This window comes from Oscarella lobularis, chromosome 7, assembly GCF_947507565.1.
Source record: "Oscarella lobularis chromosome 7, ooOscLobu1.1, whole genome shotgun sequence".
NCBI lineage: Eukaryota > Metazoa > Porifera > Homoscleromorpha > Homosclerophorida > Oscarellidae > Oscarella > Oscarella lobularis.
Genome location: NC_089181.1, coordinates 556,767 through 571,404, shown reverse-complemented (window position 1 = coordinate 571,404; position 14,638 = coordinate 556,767). Strand labels below are relative to the sequence as shown.

The following is a 14,638-nucleotide window of genomic DNA, read 5'->3' as shown; positions in this document are numbered from 1 at the left end:
TATTTTCGTCGCGTCTAAATACCAGAGGATTTCGAAAAGTTTTACCAGACTAGGAAGTCCCAGCGCTTCAATGTTAGATTGCTTCCTTAGCTTCTTGTCACGTGACGAACATGTCTGCCGCAGAGTGGCGTGGAGTTGTTCAGCCGATTCTGAGCACCGTACTCGACAATCTAACGCTTTCACCCAGTCTTCAAACTCAGCTGATGGAAAAGGAGCTGATTAGCGTTGTCGATCTACAGGCGGTGATGGCAAAACCCACAGACTACGAAAAAAAGATGGAACTTCTGTGCAAGTATCTCTGGACTCGTGGCCCAGACTCGTTGCAGCAGTTCTGCAGAGCGCTAGAAGACGCAGGAAATCGCCACCTCGCAAAATTGCTCAAAGATCGAATTCGCGAACTAAAAACGGAACCGTCGTCGTGCCTAGTGCAACGACAATCTTCACGGCGATCTTATTATTCCAATGACGGTACGTAAAGGCATGCACACTTCTCGCCGATGAAGCACTTTTAAACGTAACCTGTTTATATAAACTGTAGGAAGTGAGCAGGAAGGTGAGGGATTGTCTTCCGCATCGAGTCCTCGCAGTTCCGTCTCTTCTGAACAGTATTGGTGCTACGTGTACATTTACATGTCGCCTAAGTATTTGGAAAAGTGGAAGGCAAAAAAGAGGAGAATTAAATCGATAATTGCCACTAGTTTGGAAATTCCTTTAGAAAAAATCAAATTTCTTCCTGTACCCGAAGAATCTAAAAAGCGTCGACTTTTTGTTGAAATAGACTTTGATGATGAAACAGAAGTCAATTTGTATTTTCTGGATGCAACGCCTGAACTGATCAAGCAGCGAGAGCGAATGCTCATTCGTTTTCTTGCTCGTCGCTACAAAATAAGCCACAAGGAAATCAGGCTAAAGGTGGTGCGTGGAGGAAGTTGTTTTCTCACACTTCTTCTTCCTGGCGACGCCGTCATGCAACTTCTTATTGACTCAGTAGAAGATCTCGATGCGCTGTCGTTTCTTGAGCTAGACACGGGTCCTGTATGGGTGGGCATTGGATCATTGCCTCCTTTTTCACCTTCTATGTTGAACGTGTCTCAAGTATGTCTTTCCTCACGTGTTGCCATTAGCTAAAATATCACACCGCTGTTTATAGAGTTTCATTTCAAGAATGCAGCTACTGGAGGCAAAGGTAAGTTGGAATATCTTCTACCGCCATTCACAAATAGAAGTCACTGTTGAAAAGGTGGCTTTTATTTGGCTAGCTACACTGTATTTAGTATGGTGAAAATCAGAAATTATGAGCTACATGCAGTAATGCGATATTATTGTTTTGACAGACATCCGTTTTATCCAAAAGGTTTCCGTCAATGAAGAGGAGAATTCATTCATGTGTCTCTCTTTTAAAAAGAGCAGAGGTGAATGAATGTGTGACGTTTGGCGTGGCATCGTGATAGACAGGTCAATGTTGTAGATTTCTACTGGCGTAAGCGCGTCATGTGAAAAATGCCAGACGCAGTTAACTGCAAGGAAGAACGAGTTTGCTCAAACTGTAGGAACCTCCTTTACCTCTTTGTTTGACTAGTGTATGCTGCTTAGATGGACGGCCTCTCAGATCTCAATTTTTCTTTCAACGAGATAGCTGAGCGGTACGCTTTTCAGGCAGTTGCATGGGGTCTTATTCGTTTTCTATAGTCTGCAGCCGCTGGAAGAGAGAAGGAGGCAATTCATTGAAACCGTTTGTTACTTTTCTGAGCTGAGCCAGGAGGTATTATCGTTTTAGAAAAAGGCGATGAGTGAAATCAATAGCGCTTGCCTACGTAAGCTTAGGAATGTGGTCAAAACAGTGCGATTATTTGGTGCGTAATCCTTCTTTGGATGTCGTCGCAGTGACGTTTTGACACAGGTCAGATTGAACAGGAAGAAGAAATGATGAAGGAAGAGGACGACGGAGACGACGAAAACGACGAGAAACTCAAAGAGAGTGTCGGCGATAGGCTGCGACTTGAAAAGCCCATCCAGACGGGCAAACGCTTGAAAGAAAGACTAGTAGCTACATCGCAAAGGATAAGAGAAAAGATCCCAGAAATAAAGGTCGTGACACTTATTTGCCAGGGGGGGTAGGATTAGCGTATTATCTTTTTGATAGGCCGCATTAAAGGATGTGAAGGTAATGAAAATGGACTACTGGTATATGACCTGAGGAAGTGCATAACTTTTACAGGTAGACGAAGAAGACGTGAAAGAGCCGAAGAAGAAGAAAGGTGCTGAATTGGCTGATTTGCAGGAGCAAAGAAAAATACCATATTTGCAGCTGGAAGAAAGAGAACACGTGAGGGAATACAACATGAATTTGCTTTTGATTGATAGATATTTTAATTAGGCATTATTAGCAGCGTGTAAGACAGGAGATGAAAATCGTGTGAGACTCGCTGTATCAAAGGGTTGTGACGTTCATGCAAGAGATGAGGTATTCTATTATTTGATGTACGTTTTAGCAGTTCTCTATTGTGTTTCTTGTCTACAGTTCGGGACAACAGCTTTGTACTATGCTATCATTTATGGGTACAGAAAAATTGCTTCGTATTTAATTATTGAATGCGGGGCTAATGTGAATGATAGAGACAAGGTAAATTAACGTTAGTTGTATAGTAAGATATCACAACAATTTCTTATTAGTCGGGAAAAACTATTCTAATGGAAGCGTCTACCAGAGGAGATGAGAATCTAGTGAGATTGATTGTGTCAATGGGTTGTGACGTTCATGCAAGAGATGAGGTACCGTATTCTATTATTTGATTTACGTTTTAGCAGTGCTCTATTGTGTTTCTCTACAGTTCGGGAGAACAGCTTTGTACTATGCGATCATTTGTGGACACGGAAAAATTTCATCGTATTTAATTAGTGAATGCGAGGCTAATGTGAATGATAGAGACAAAAAGGTAAATTGAAGCTAGTTGTATAGTAAGGTATTGTTACAATTTCTTATTAGTGGGGAGAAACCGTTCTAATGGCAGCGTGTAAGAGAAGAGATGAAAATCTGGTGAGATTGATTGTGTCAATGGGTTGCGACGTTCACGCAAGAGATCAGGTGTTCTATTGTTTGATTCGCCTTTTAGCAGTGTTCTATTGAGTTTCTCTACAGTTGGAGAGAACAGCATTGTACTATGCGGTCACTACTGGTCACGGACAAATTGCATTGTATTTAATTAGGGAATGCGGGGCTGATGTGAATGATAGAAACATGGTAATTTCACCGACGATAGTTGTATAGTAAGATATCTCTACAATTTCTTATTAGTGGGGAGAAACCATTCTAATGGCAGCGTGTAAGGGAAGAGATGAAAATCTGGTGAGATTCATTGTGTCAATGGGTGGTGACGTTCACGCAAGAGATCAGGTGTTCTATTGTTTGAATCGCATTTTAGCAGTGTTCTATTGTGTTTCTCTACAGTTGGAGAGAACAGCATTGTACTATGCGGTCACTACTGGTCACGGACAAATTGCATTGTATTTAATTAGGGAATGCGGGGCTAATTTGAATGATAGAGACAAGGTAAATTGACGTTAGTTAGAAAGAGTCATCGTATCACTACAATTTCTTATTAGTCAGGAGAAACAATTCTGATGGTAGCGTGTAAGAGAGGAGACCAAAGTCTGTTAAGACTCACTGTGTCAAAGGGTTGCGACGTTCATGCAAAAGATGAGGTATTGCATTATTATTATTTGATTTACTTTTTTAGTGTGTTTCTACAGTTGGAGAGAACAGCATTGTACCATGCCGTCACTACTGGTCACGGACAAATTGCAATGTATTTAATTAGGGAATGCGGGGCTAATTTGAATGATAGAGACAAGGTAAATTGGCGTTAGTTGTATAGAAAGAGTCATCGTATCACTACAATTTCTTATTAGTCAGGAGAAACAATTCTAATGGCAGCGTGTAAGAGAGGAGACCAAAGTCTGTTAAGACTCACTGTGTCAAAGGGTTGCGACGTTCATGCAAAAGATGAGGTATTGCATTATTATTATTTGATTTACTTTTTTAGTGTGTTTCTACAGTTGGAGAGAACAGCATTGTACCATGCCGTCACTACTGGTCACGAACAAATTGCAATGTATTTAATTAGGGAATGCGGGGCTAATGTGAATGATAGAGACATGGTAATTTGACCGACGATAGTTGTATAGTAAGATATCGCTACAATTTCTTATTAGTGGGGAGAAACCATTCTAATAGCAGCGTGTAAGAGAAGAGATGAATATCTGGTGAGATGCATTGTGTCAATGGGTTGTGACGTTCACGCAAGAGATCAGGTGTTCTATTGTTTGAATCGCGTTTTAGCAGTGTCCTATTGTGTTTCTCTACAGTTGGAGAGAACAGCATTGTACCATGCCGTCACTACTGGTCACGGACAAATTGCATTGTATTTAATTAGGGAATGCGGGGCTAATTTGAATGATAGAGACAAGGTAAATTGACGTTAGTTGTATAGAAAGAGTCATCGTATCACTACAATTTCTTATTAGTCAGGAGAAACAATTCTAATGGCAGCGTGTAAGAGAGGAGACCAAAGTCTAGTGAGACTCGCTGTATTAATGGGTTGCGACGTTAATGCAAGAGATCAGGTAATTTGACTTACTTTTCAACAGTGGTATTTGAGTTTTTACAGGATGAGAAAACAGCTTTGTACTATGCGGCCACTACTGGTCACGGACAAATTGCAGTGTATTTAATTAGGGAATGCCATGCTAATGCAACTGAGACATACGAGGTGAATTGACGTTAGTTGTATAGTAAGACTCGTGACATCACTACAATTTCTCATTAGAGGGGAGAAACCATTCTAATGATAGCGTGTAAAAGAGGAGATGAAAGTCTAGTGAGACTCGCTGTATTAATGGGTTGCGACGTTAATGCAAGAGATCAGGTACATTCTGTTATTTGACTTACTTTTCAGTAGTGGTATTTGTGTTTTTTACAGGATGAGAAAACAGCTTTGTACTATGCGGTCACGAATGGTCACGAACAAATTGCATTGTATTTAATTACGGAATGCCGTGCTAATGCAAATGAGACATACGAGGTAAATTGACGTTAGTCGTACAGAAAGAGTCACCATATCACTACAATTTCTTATTAGAGGGGAGAAACCATTGTAATGAAAGCGTGTAAAAGAGGTGATGAAAGTCTAGCGAGACTCACTGTATCAAAGGGTTGCGACGCTAATGCAAAAGATTTGGTATTCTATTATTTGACTTACCTTTCGGCAGTGGTATTTGAGTTTTTACAGAATGAGAAAACAGCTTTGTACTATGCGGCCACTAATGGTCACGGACAAATTGCAGTGTATTTAATTAGGGAATGCCATGCTAATGCAACTGAGACATACGAGGTGAATTGACGTTAGTTGTATTGGAAGACTCGTCATATCACTACAATTTCTCATTAGAGGGGAGAAACCATTCTAATGATAGCGTGTAAAAGAGGAGATGAAAGTCTAGTGAGACTCGCTGTATTAATGGGTTGCGACGTTAATGCAAGAGATCAGGTACATTCTGTTATTTGACTTACTTTTCAGTAGTGGTATTTGTGTTTTTTACAGGATGAGAAAACAGCTTTGTACTATGCGGTCACGAATGGTCACGAACAAATTGCATTGTATTTAATTACGGAATGCCGTGCTAATGCAAATGAGACATACGAGGTAAATTGACGTTAGTCGTACAGAAAGAGTCACCATATCACTACAATTTCTTATTAGAGGGGAGAAACCATTGTAATGAAAGCGTGTAAAAGAGGTGATGAAAGTCTAGCGAGACTCACTGTATCAAAGGGTTGCGACGCTAATGCAAAAGATTTGGTATTCTATTATTTGACTTACCTTTCGGCAGTGGTATTTGAGTTTTTACAGAATGAGAAAACAGCTTTGTACTATGCGGCCACTAATGGTCACGGACAAATTGCAGTGTATTTAATTAGGGAATGCCATGCTAATGCAACTGAGACATACGAGGTGAATTGACGTTAGTTGTATTGGAAGACTCGTCATATCACTACAATTTCTCATTAGAGGGGAGAAACCATTCTAATGATAGCGTGTAAAAGAGGAGATGAAAGTCTAGTGAGACTCACTGTTTCAAAGGGTTGCAACGTTAATGCAAAAGATGGGGTATCAGTGGCGGATCTAGGATTCGAGCAAGGGGGGGTCCATGGGAGAGAGGTTGCGCGCGCCTTTGGCGCGCGCGAAAATTTTTTGCCGACCACGCCCACATTGGTGCATTTTTGTTACATTTTAACATCTACACAGTTTCATTATTCAAACGTAATGGTCCTCTAAAATAAACCTTAGTTTCATTTTTCTCGCGCAAATCTGCAAAAACTTTGTCAGTAAACTTTTTTGCAAATTTCACGAGATATTTTCATAAAGGCATTGCCTTAGACCAGCCGGCAAGCACGATGAGGTGTCTAATTAGCTTTTACCGGCTAAATCTCCTCTCCCTATCCCTAACCTTAATATTAACTGGCTTCCCACATACAAAAGCACTGCGTTTACAGCAATTTTACTTTAAAAAATTTTTTTGTTCTGCTCAAAGGGGGGGTCCATGGACCCCATGGACCCCCCCCTGGATCCGCCACTGGGTATTCTCATTTGACTTACTTTTTAGCAGTGGTATTTGAGTTTTTACAGGATGAGAAAACAGCTTTGTACTATGCGGTCACTAATGGTCACGAACAAATTGCATTGTATTTAATTATGGAATGTCATGCTAATGCAAATGAGACATACCAGGTGAATTGACGTTAGTTGTATAGTGAGACTCGCCATATCACTACAATTTCTCATTAGAGGGGAGAAACCATTCTAATGATAGCGTGTAAAAAAGGAGAGGAAAGTCTAGTGAGACTCACTGTTTCAAAGGGTTGCGACGTTAATGCAAAAGATGGGGTATTCTCTTATTTGACTTACTTTTTAGCAGTGGTATTTGAGTTTTTACAGGATGAGAAAACAGCTTTGTACTATGCGGCCACTAATTGTCACGAACAAATTGCATTGTATTTAATTAGAGAATGTCATGCTAATGAAAACGAGACATACGAGGTGAATTGACGTTAGTTGTACAGCAAGAATCATCATATCACTACAATTTCTTATTAGAGGGGAGAAACCATTCTAATGATAGCGTGTAAAAAAGGAGAGGAAAGTCTAGTGAGACTCACTGTTTCAAAGGGTTGCGACGTTAATGCAAAAGATGGGGTATTCTCTTATTTGACTTACTTTTTAGCAGTGGTATTTGAGTTTTTACAGGATGAGAAAACAGCTTTGTACTATGCGGCCACTAATTGTCACGAACAAATTGCATTGTATTTAATTAGAGAATGTCATGCTAATGAAAACGAGACATACGAGGTGAATTGACGTTAGTTGTACAGCAAGAATCATCATATCACTACAATTTCTTATTAGAGGGGAGAAACCATTCTAATGATAGCGTGTAAGAGAGGAGAAGAAAGTCTAGCGAGACTCACTGTATCAAAGGGTTGCGACGCTAATGCAAAAGATTGGGTATTCTATTATTTGACTTACTTTTTGGTATTTGAGTTTTTACAGGATGAGAAAACAGCTTTGTACTATGCGGCCACTAATGGTCATGGACAAATTGCGTTGTATTTAATTAGGGAATGCGGGGCGAATGTGAACGAAAGATACAAGGTAAATTGACGTTTTAGTTTTGTAGTAAGATATCACTTCAATTTCCTAATAGGGAGGAGAAACCATTCTAATGGCAGCGTGTAAGAGTGAACAGGAAAGTTCGGTGAGATGGTTTCTGTCAATGGGTTACGACGTTAGTTCGGAAGATGAGGTATTCTATTATTGATGTCCTTTTCAGCATGCAGTGTTAATTGTGTTTCTTTACAGTTAAAGATTCTGAAAAATTTTCTGGTTGTTCCAGTGGGCCATTATCTTCTCGCTTCAGCTCAAAGTCGTCGCACAATAGCTGATTGTCTTAACAAGGATACAATTGATCGTCGGACGACGTTTGCAAAAGAGCTTCATGAGCTCACTGCGTCCGGTTACACGCAGTGTAGATCTGCTGAGGAGATACTTGCACACTGGAGTGAATCGGTTTATTCAACTCTTCCGAGACTTGCCGAAGCAGCGAAGAAGGCAGACGCTTTGTACGTTTTGGCGATACTAGAGGATGAAGGCGTAATTGAGCTCAGTGACGACGAGGTACAATTGTTCTAATATCGGCTCATGCAGGCAACCTTCATGCATATGTAACGCAAATTGTTTAGAGAAAGCAGGCCAAAGATGCTCTCTTTTCTCTGGGCGATGCGCAGACGAAGTAGACTGCAGAGAAAGAATCTACTACTGTACTTCGTTCAGTCTCAACACGGATGGTACCAGTAGATACCGTCCGAATCATGTGGAATTGTAATATACTGTAGGTAGCAGTCAGTAGCAATTAGGCTAACCATTCGCACTTTTAATCGTAAGATTTTTGTTGCTTTTTATTCTCTGCTTTCCGTTTTAGTATAGCCTACTACAAAATTTGTTTTGATTTTGATCATTTGATCTACGGCAAGCGCACGCTATCTCGCGAAGGAGAGCATGGCCGTGCGAATCAAATTGTCGAAAACGAGCCAGCCGTTAGGTTAAGATTTGCCTTCCTCAGCAGATAGATCATCAAAAGTTTTTTTAAAGCCGTTCTCATTACCGCCGCATACGTAAAAGACGTCGTGAAGACGGAGATCGAATGGGGCAGCGCAACGGCGATAGAATTATCCACGTGAGATCGCACACTTCTCGACTTTCGTTGTCAGAAGACCCATCCGTCTTCCGTAGGACCTTTTCTCTCACGGGCGCTCTTTCGATCGTCCGCTTCCTCGCAAGATCGGCATCGGGGGCCCTCTACGGATCGTCTCCTTTGGAATCGACCGAGGCGAGTTCTAGACGAATCTTTTTATATAATGACCAGACTCTCTCTAGATCGACTCTTGGTTGGATTTGGCTCTCTTGCTGCAAAGTGGACAGTGTAATTCTTCGGACGTCGAAAAGATCGAGGCAGGCTTGAGAGACGACGGTTTCCTTGTTGGAAATGCGGTCACGCTGGCTGATATAGCTGTTTGGGCGGCTATTGAGGGTATACATAGCATACACGCGCTTGCTTGTCTCTCGTTCACATGGGTGTGTTTCAAAGGAAACGGCACCTTGCTGGAGAAAACAAGAGACGAATCGAAGCTGTCGCGTTGGTTTTCGAGATGCAACGATGTGGAGCAATTCAAAGAGGGAAAGAACATGCTGCCAAAGAATCTGGTACAAGTACCCACACGTCATCACTTGCATGCATTCACTCATTGTCCTTTCTCATTAGGAGAAGCAGAAAGATGAAGGAAAGTTTGTCGAGCTTCCAGGAGCCGAGAAGGGAAAAGTGGTCGTGCGTTTTCCCCCGGAAGCGAGCGGGTGCATAATCTATATCGAGTCCTTTTTGATTTTTAATTTATTCTATTTGAACAGATATCTTCATATCGGTCACGCGAAAGCGGCTCTTCTCAATCAATACTACCAGCAGACGTTTTCGGGCAAGCTCATCATGAGATTCGACGACACGAATCCTATCAAAGAGAAAGCAGACTTCGAAGAGGTCTTTTGAATAATAATGGGAAATTGATTTTCATCTCTTTTTTACTAGGTCATTCTTGGTGACTTGAAATTGCTTCAAGTCAACTACGATCACTTCTCGCGAACTTCTGATCACTTCGACTTGATTATATCCTACGCCGAGAAACTCATTCGAGAAGGAAAAGCCTACGTGGACAACACGCCCAAAGAGGAAATGCAGAAGGAAAGAGAACAACGAAGTCCGTCAAAAAATCGAGAGAACGGCAAGCCCCCAAAAGAAAACCACCAAGATATATATTCTAAAAATCTTTTTCTCTCTTCTCTAAAGACGTGGAAACGAATCTGAAGTTGTGGAAGGAAATGATTGCCGGCAGCGATCGGGGTTTGGAGTGTTGCGTGAGAGCGAAAATCGACTACACGTCCGACAACGGATGTCTGAGAGATCCGACGATCTATCGTTGTCGTCTGGAACCGCACGTCTGCACGGGAACGAAATATAAGTGAGAGAAAACTCTCTGAAACTCTTATCTAAGTATGTTGGTTTATTCTCTCTCTTTGTAGGGTTTATCCTACGTATGATTTTGCGTGTCCTATTGTGGACAGTGTCGAAGGCGTGACTCACGCTCTCAGGACGATGGAGTACCACGATAGGGATGATCAGTACTACTGGTTCATTGAACAATTAGGTAGTAGAATATATGCGAGATAGAAGAGGTGTATGATCCTGATCCTAGGACTCAGAAAACCGTACATTTGGGAATACAGTCGACTGAACTTGCAACACACTGTTCTTTCCAAACGAAAATTGACTTGGTTTGTTGAACAGGGATTGGTTGACGGATGGTCAGTAAGAAGACGGGAAACGGTGGAAATTCTTAACGTGTCTTCTAGGGATGATCCGCGCTTTCCTACGGTACGAGGCGTTTTGAGGAGAGGAATGACCGTCGAAGGTCTGAGACAATTCATCATAGCCCAAGTAATATAAGAGCGATGATCTTGTCACTAAAAAGGAGAAATTTTCGCTAGGGTTCATCGAAGGCGACGGTTACCATGGAGTGGGACAAGATTTGGGCTTTCAATAGAAAAGCAAGTCATAGGGGGGTCACGTGTATATTTTTGAATTAACCGAATTATTATAAGGTGATCGATCCCGTTGCTCCTCGATACACGGCTATTGAAAAGACTGGTGCCGTTCTTATCACATTGTCCGGAGCGCCAAAAGAGGCGTCCTGCAAGGAAGTTGCCAAGCATCCGAAGGTTGATATGTGATCAAGTGTTTTTTTGTTTTCTGAGCTTCTGTTTTAGAATCCCGAAGTCGGGACGAAATCCACGTGGTGTTCTCCAAATGTTTGGATTGAGAAAGTGGACGCTGATTTGCTGAAGGAGGGCGATATTGCTACGCTCATCAATTGGGGCAACGTCGTCATCGAAAAAATCGTCAAGTCAGTATGAAATTTAAATTTCGTTATATTTCACATTTTTTTGGTCTTAGAGACGGGGATCAAGTGAAATCGATCAGCGCAAAGCTAGACTTGGAAAACAAGGTATAACGCGCACAACGATTGCTCTATTAAAAAATCTCGTGCTTTCTCCTCCAGAATTTCAAAGACTCGGTGAAGCTGACTTGGCTTGCAGAAGCGGAGGAGGCCCCGTTCGTTCCCTGCGTGTGCTCCTACTACGAAAACATCATAACGAAGCCTATCGTTACGAAGGAAGACGACTTCAAATTGTACGTCAACCACAACTCAAAGGTTTGGACAAGATATCAATGGACGATTTCCCTCCATACACTCTAGTTATTTTGTAGCGCGCGGTTGAAGCGTTTGGCGATCCTTGCTTAGCCGACTTGAAAAAGGGCGACATCATTCAGCTGCAGAGAAAAGGATTTTTCATCTGCGATCAACCCTACGAGCCTGTCAGGTAATGGTGACGATGAGCTCTCACGAGTCTTTTTTTTCTATGCGTTTTTTTAGTATTCATACGTCTGTTACTGCGCCTTGCTGTTTGATTGCGATTCCCGATTCCAAAGCGATGACGAGTTCGGCGTCGGGCGTGACGTCGTCCGAGAAGGGAAAAGGAAAGGGAAAGAAAGGAGAATCGAGCAAGACTGCTGAAAAGAAGGTGGGGAGGGTTAGGAAGGGAAATGGAGTTTCTACTTAGGGGGGATTTTAGGTTGAAGTCAAAGTGGCTGAAAGTGCGGCGGCGGCGGCGGCGGCAAAGGTTTCTCCGGATGATCAAGCGGCGCTTCAATTGAAGGCGGAAATTGACAATCAGGGTCAGAAAGTGAGAGAGCTGAAAAGTGCCGGTGCAGACAAGGTAATTGACTATTTTTATATGGAATTGTACTCGTATATGTTGTTTGTACGTGGACTAGAGTGAGATTGACGGTGCCGTTGCTGTCTTGCTTGCTCTGAAGGCGAAATTCAAAGAATTGACGGGAGAAGATTTGATGGGTGGCGGAAAGAAACCGCAGCAGCAGAAAAAGGAGAAAGGCAAGGGAAAGGAAAAGCCAAAAGAAAAGTCAAAAGAAAAGGCGAAAGAAAAGCCAAAAGAAAAGCCAAAAGAAGAAAGCCAAGCAAAGAAAAACAAAGTAGAAGAACAGAGCGAGCCAGCTTCTGACGCGAAAAAAGGAACACGGTTTGAACGACGTGGGAATGCCTACGAAAAAGTGCCATTAAATTTTTACTAGATTGGGTATGGAAGTGAAAAAGGAGGAGAATTTCGGCGAGTGGTATTCTCAGGTACGCTAAAAGATCATTTTTCAATGATCCTCGACTGTGTTTGTATAGGTCATTAGGAAGGCTGAGATGATCGAGTACTATGACGTGAGTGGCTGCTACATTCTCAGGCCTTGGGCATACAGCATCTGGGAGGCAATAAAAGGTTCATTTAGCCATTTGATAAAGTATTGAACATATATGACTTCTGTCGCAGATTTTTTTGACACCGAGATAAAGAAACGCGGCGTTGAAAACGTCTACTTCCCTATATTCGTCTCCAAGGCAGCTCTAGAGAGAGAAAAGGACCACATTGCCGATTTTGCACCAGAGGTATAAAGACGAAACGGACAGAATAAAATAATAGTTTGTTTTTAGGTTGCTTGGGTGACAAAATCCGGTCAGTCCGAGTTGGCCGAACCAATAGCTATTCGTCCGACAAGTGAAACGGGTATGAAATGAATTTTCCTCTCAGTCAATCTTATACGCTTTCTTGCAGTCATGTACCCGGCCTACGCCAAGTGGATTCAGTCGTACCGAGATCTTCCCCTGCTTCTTAATCAATGGAACAACGTTGTGGTAAGGAGAGCGATTTGGGCCGACTAGAGTAATGTGCATCTGAGGGACCTTTCTTTTACTGAAGAGGTGGGAATTCAAACAGCCTCAACCGTTTCTTCGAACCCGCGAATTTCTCTGGCAAGAAGGTCACACGGCGTACGCGACGCGTGACGAGGCGGTCAATGAGGTTAGCAACAAACTCCGTGTGCTCTTTAGTTGAGTTATCTGATCGATTAAGGTGCACGCTATTCTTGAACTGTATCGGAGAGTGTACGAGGAATTGTTGGCCATACCGGTGATATGCGGAAGGAAGACGGAAAAGGAGAAATTTGCTGGAGCCGATTTTACGACGACAGTCGAGGCGTACATTTCTACAAGCGGTCGAGGCATTCAGGTATAAAATAGAAATCAGGGATTTTTGAATGGGTCGCATTTTTTTTCTTTTGCAAGGGTGCCACGTCGCATCATCTTGGGCAGAACTTTTCGAAAATGTTCGAGATTGGATTTGAAGATCCTGTGACGGTAGATGATCACGTTCGCCGCGTATCGATGTCTCTACGTGCGTGCAGGGAAAACACGAATTTGTTCATCAAAATTCGTGGGGTTTGACAACTCGCACTATCGGCGTTCTAACCATGGTCCACGGCGACGACAAAGGACTCGTTCTTCCCCCGAGAGCTGCGACAATTCAGGTGGGGTGTCTTTCTTTTTATTTGTTGCATGTTGAAATTAGATATTTCGCTTCAGGTTGTTATCGTCCCTTGCGGAGTATCCGTGAAGATGAGCGAAGCCGAGCGGCTGGCGATCATCGAAAGCTGCAAGAAGCTAGAGGAGGAGTTGCGAGAGAGCGGCATGCGATTGCGCGGCGATTATCGCGAAAATTACACGCCTGGGTGGAAGTTCAATCACTGGGAATTAAAAGTGAGCAGCTGGAATTGTTGTCAATATTATTAGGAAAGAGCACTTTTTTCAATTTTTCCAGGGGGTTCCTATTCGCGTCGAGATTGGACCTCGCGACATTGAGAAGAATGAAATTGTAGCCGTTTGTCGTGACACCGGCGACAAGGTGAGCGGACGCAAAGGCTCGTTACTAATTTGATGAATTAGAACTTGTTTTGGTAGGCAACCATTTCTAGAAAAGACGCCGGAACGAAGTTGAAGGCGCTGCTCGAGGAAATACAAAGCCGTCTTTTTGCCAAGTGACCAAACGACTGAATTATTACTTTTAGTCTGATTTTTGGGTTGTTTAGGGCACTTGAAGTGAGAGACAGAAACGTCGCGGTGGCTACTGATTGGAACGAATTTTTGACTTTTCTGGATCAGAAAAAGGTTCGCTTTTATTGTTTACGTATTCTAAGAAATCGACTCGATTTGAAATTTTTAGCTGGTTCTTGCACCTTTCTGTGGCGATCCAGAGATAGAGGACAAAATAAAGAAGGACACGAAAAAGTGAGTAAATATTGATGTATTACAGATTAAATAGGTATTTTTTGTTTTGTGTCTAAGGGATGATGCATCAGCTGAGCAAGGTCAGGCCGTGATGGGAGCCAAAACTCTGTGCATCCCTTTCAAGCAGCCTCGTCCTGTCACCCCGGAAACCAAGTGCATCTATCCAGGCAGCACGAAACCGGCACAATACTACACTCTGTTTGGAAGAAGCTACTAGTACGAAACTTGCAGGTGACTGATTTCTGTTTTTATGTTTTTCTCGTCAAGAAATTGTTTTGTTGTCACGTGAGA

At 42.4% G+C, this 14,638-nt stretch overlaps 2 protein-coding genes across 2 annotated transcripts; both read left to right on the top strand.

The window, feature by feature from the left end:
- The first annotated feature begins 93 nt into the window (after positions 1-93).
- Positions 94-8,432, top strand: LOC136189607 (serine/threonine-protein phosphatase 6 regulatory ankyrin repeat subunit B-like). Its single transcript, XM_065977616.1, has 46 exons — positions 94-468; positions 539-1,095; positions 1,151-1,186; positions 1,335-1,412; positions 1,469-1,546; positions 1,594-1,643; positions 1,690-1,732; positions 1,778-1,853; positions 1,901-2,088; positions 2,144-2,164; positions 2,219-2,326; positions 2,378-2,464; positions 2,522-2,623; positions 2,674-2,772; positions 2,832-2,936; positions 2,987-3,085; positions 3,140-3,241; positions 3,296-3,394; positions 3,449-3,550; positions 3,604-3,702; positions 3,751-3,852; positions 3,910-4,008; positions 4,057-4,158; positions 4,213-4,311; positions 4,366-4,467; positions 4,525-4,623; positions 4,668-4,769; positions 4,827-4,925; positions 4,980-5,081; positions 5,139-5,237; positions 5,289-5,390; positions 5,448-5,546; positions 5,601-5,702; positions 5,760-5,858; positions 5,910-6,011; positions 6,069-6,167; positions 6,687-6,788; positions 6,846-6,944; positions 6,996-7,097; positions 7,155-7,253; positions 7,305-7,406; positions 7,464-7,562; positions 7,608-7,709; positions 7,762-7,860; positions 7,917-8,231; positions 8,297-8,432. The coding sequence occupies exons 1-46, from the start codon at positions 111-113 to the stop codon at positions 8,348-8,350; spliced, it is 5,268 nt and encodes a 1,755-aa protein (XP_065833688.1). The 5' UTR covers positions 94-110; the 3' UTR covers positions 8,351-8,432.
- A 165-nt stretch (positions 8,433-8,597) lies between these two features.
- LOC136189464 (bifunctional glutamate/proline--tRNA ligase-like) lies at positions 8,598-14,636 on the top strand. Its single transcript, XM_065977425.1, has 36 exons — positions 8,598-8,655; positions 8,706-8,790; positions 8,847-8,943; positions 8,991-9,144; positions 9,202-9,317; positions 9,376-9,464; positions 9,519-9,645; positions 9,694-9,886; positions 9,952-10,123; positions 10,185-10,309; positions 10,358-10,466; positions 10,515-10,599; positions 10,650-10,709; positions 10,764-10,880; positions 10,929-11,065; positions 11,116-11,167; positions 11,222-11,374; positions 11,431-11,543; positions 11,597-11,744; positions 11,796-11,939; positions 11,998-12,260; positions 12,313-12,364; positions 12,413-12,506; positions 12,558-12,673; positions 12,719-12,791; positions 12,840-12,919; positions 12,984-13,085; positions 13,137-13,292; positions 13,349-13,420; positions 13,468-13,590; positions 13,646-13,819; positions 13,881-13,964; positions 14,021-14,097; positions 14,149-14,227; positions 14,283-14,347; positions 14,405-14,636. Exons 1-36 carry the CDS (start codon positions 8,613-8,615, stop codon positions 14,562-14,564), a joined length of 4,089 nt encoding a protein of 1,362 aa, XP_065833497.1. The 5' UTR covers positions 8,598-8,612; the 3' UTR covers positions 14,565-14,636.
- The last annotated feature ends 2 nt before the right edge of the window (positions 14,637-14,638 follow it).

Bases quoted from the DNA above. Each gene is read 5' to 3' on its own strand.
- LOC136189607 (XM_065977616.1), top strand. From the start codon at position 111: ATGTCTGCCGCAGAGTGGCGTGGAGTTGTTCAGCCGATTCTGAGCACC. The intron at 2,089-2,143 runs GTCGTGACACTT...TCTTTTTGATAG, and splicing joins AAAAGATCCCAGAAATAAAG to GCCGCATTAAAGGATGTGAA. The intron at 7,098-7,154 runs GTGAATTGACGT...ATTTCTTATTAG, and splicing joins ATGAAAACGAGACATACGAG to AGGGGAGAAACCATTCTAAT.
- LOC136189464 (XM_065977425.1), top strand. From the start codon at position 8,613: ATGGCCGTGCGAATCAAATTGTCGAAAACGAGCCAGCCGTTAG. The intron at 12,507-12,557 runs GTTCATTTAGCC...CTTCTGTCGCAG, and splicing joins CATCTGGGAGGCAATAAAAG to ATTTTTTTGACACCGAGATA. The intron at 12,920-12,983 runs GTAAGGAGAGCG...CTTTTACTGAAG, and splicing joins ATCAATGGAACAACGTTGTG to AGGTGGGAATTCAAACAGCC.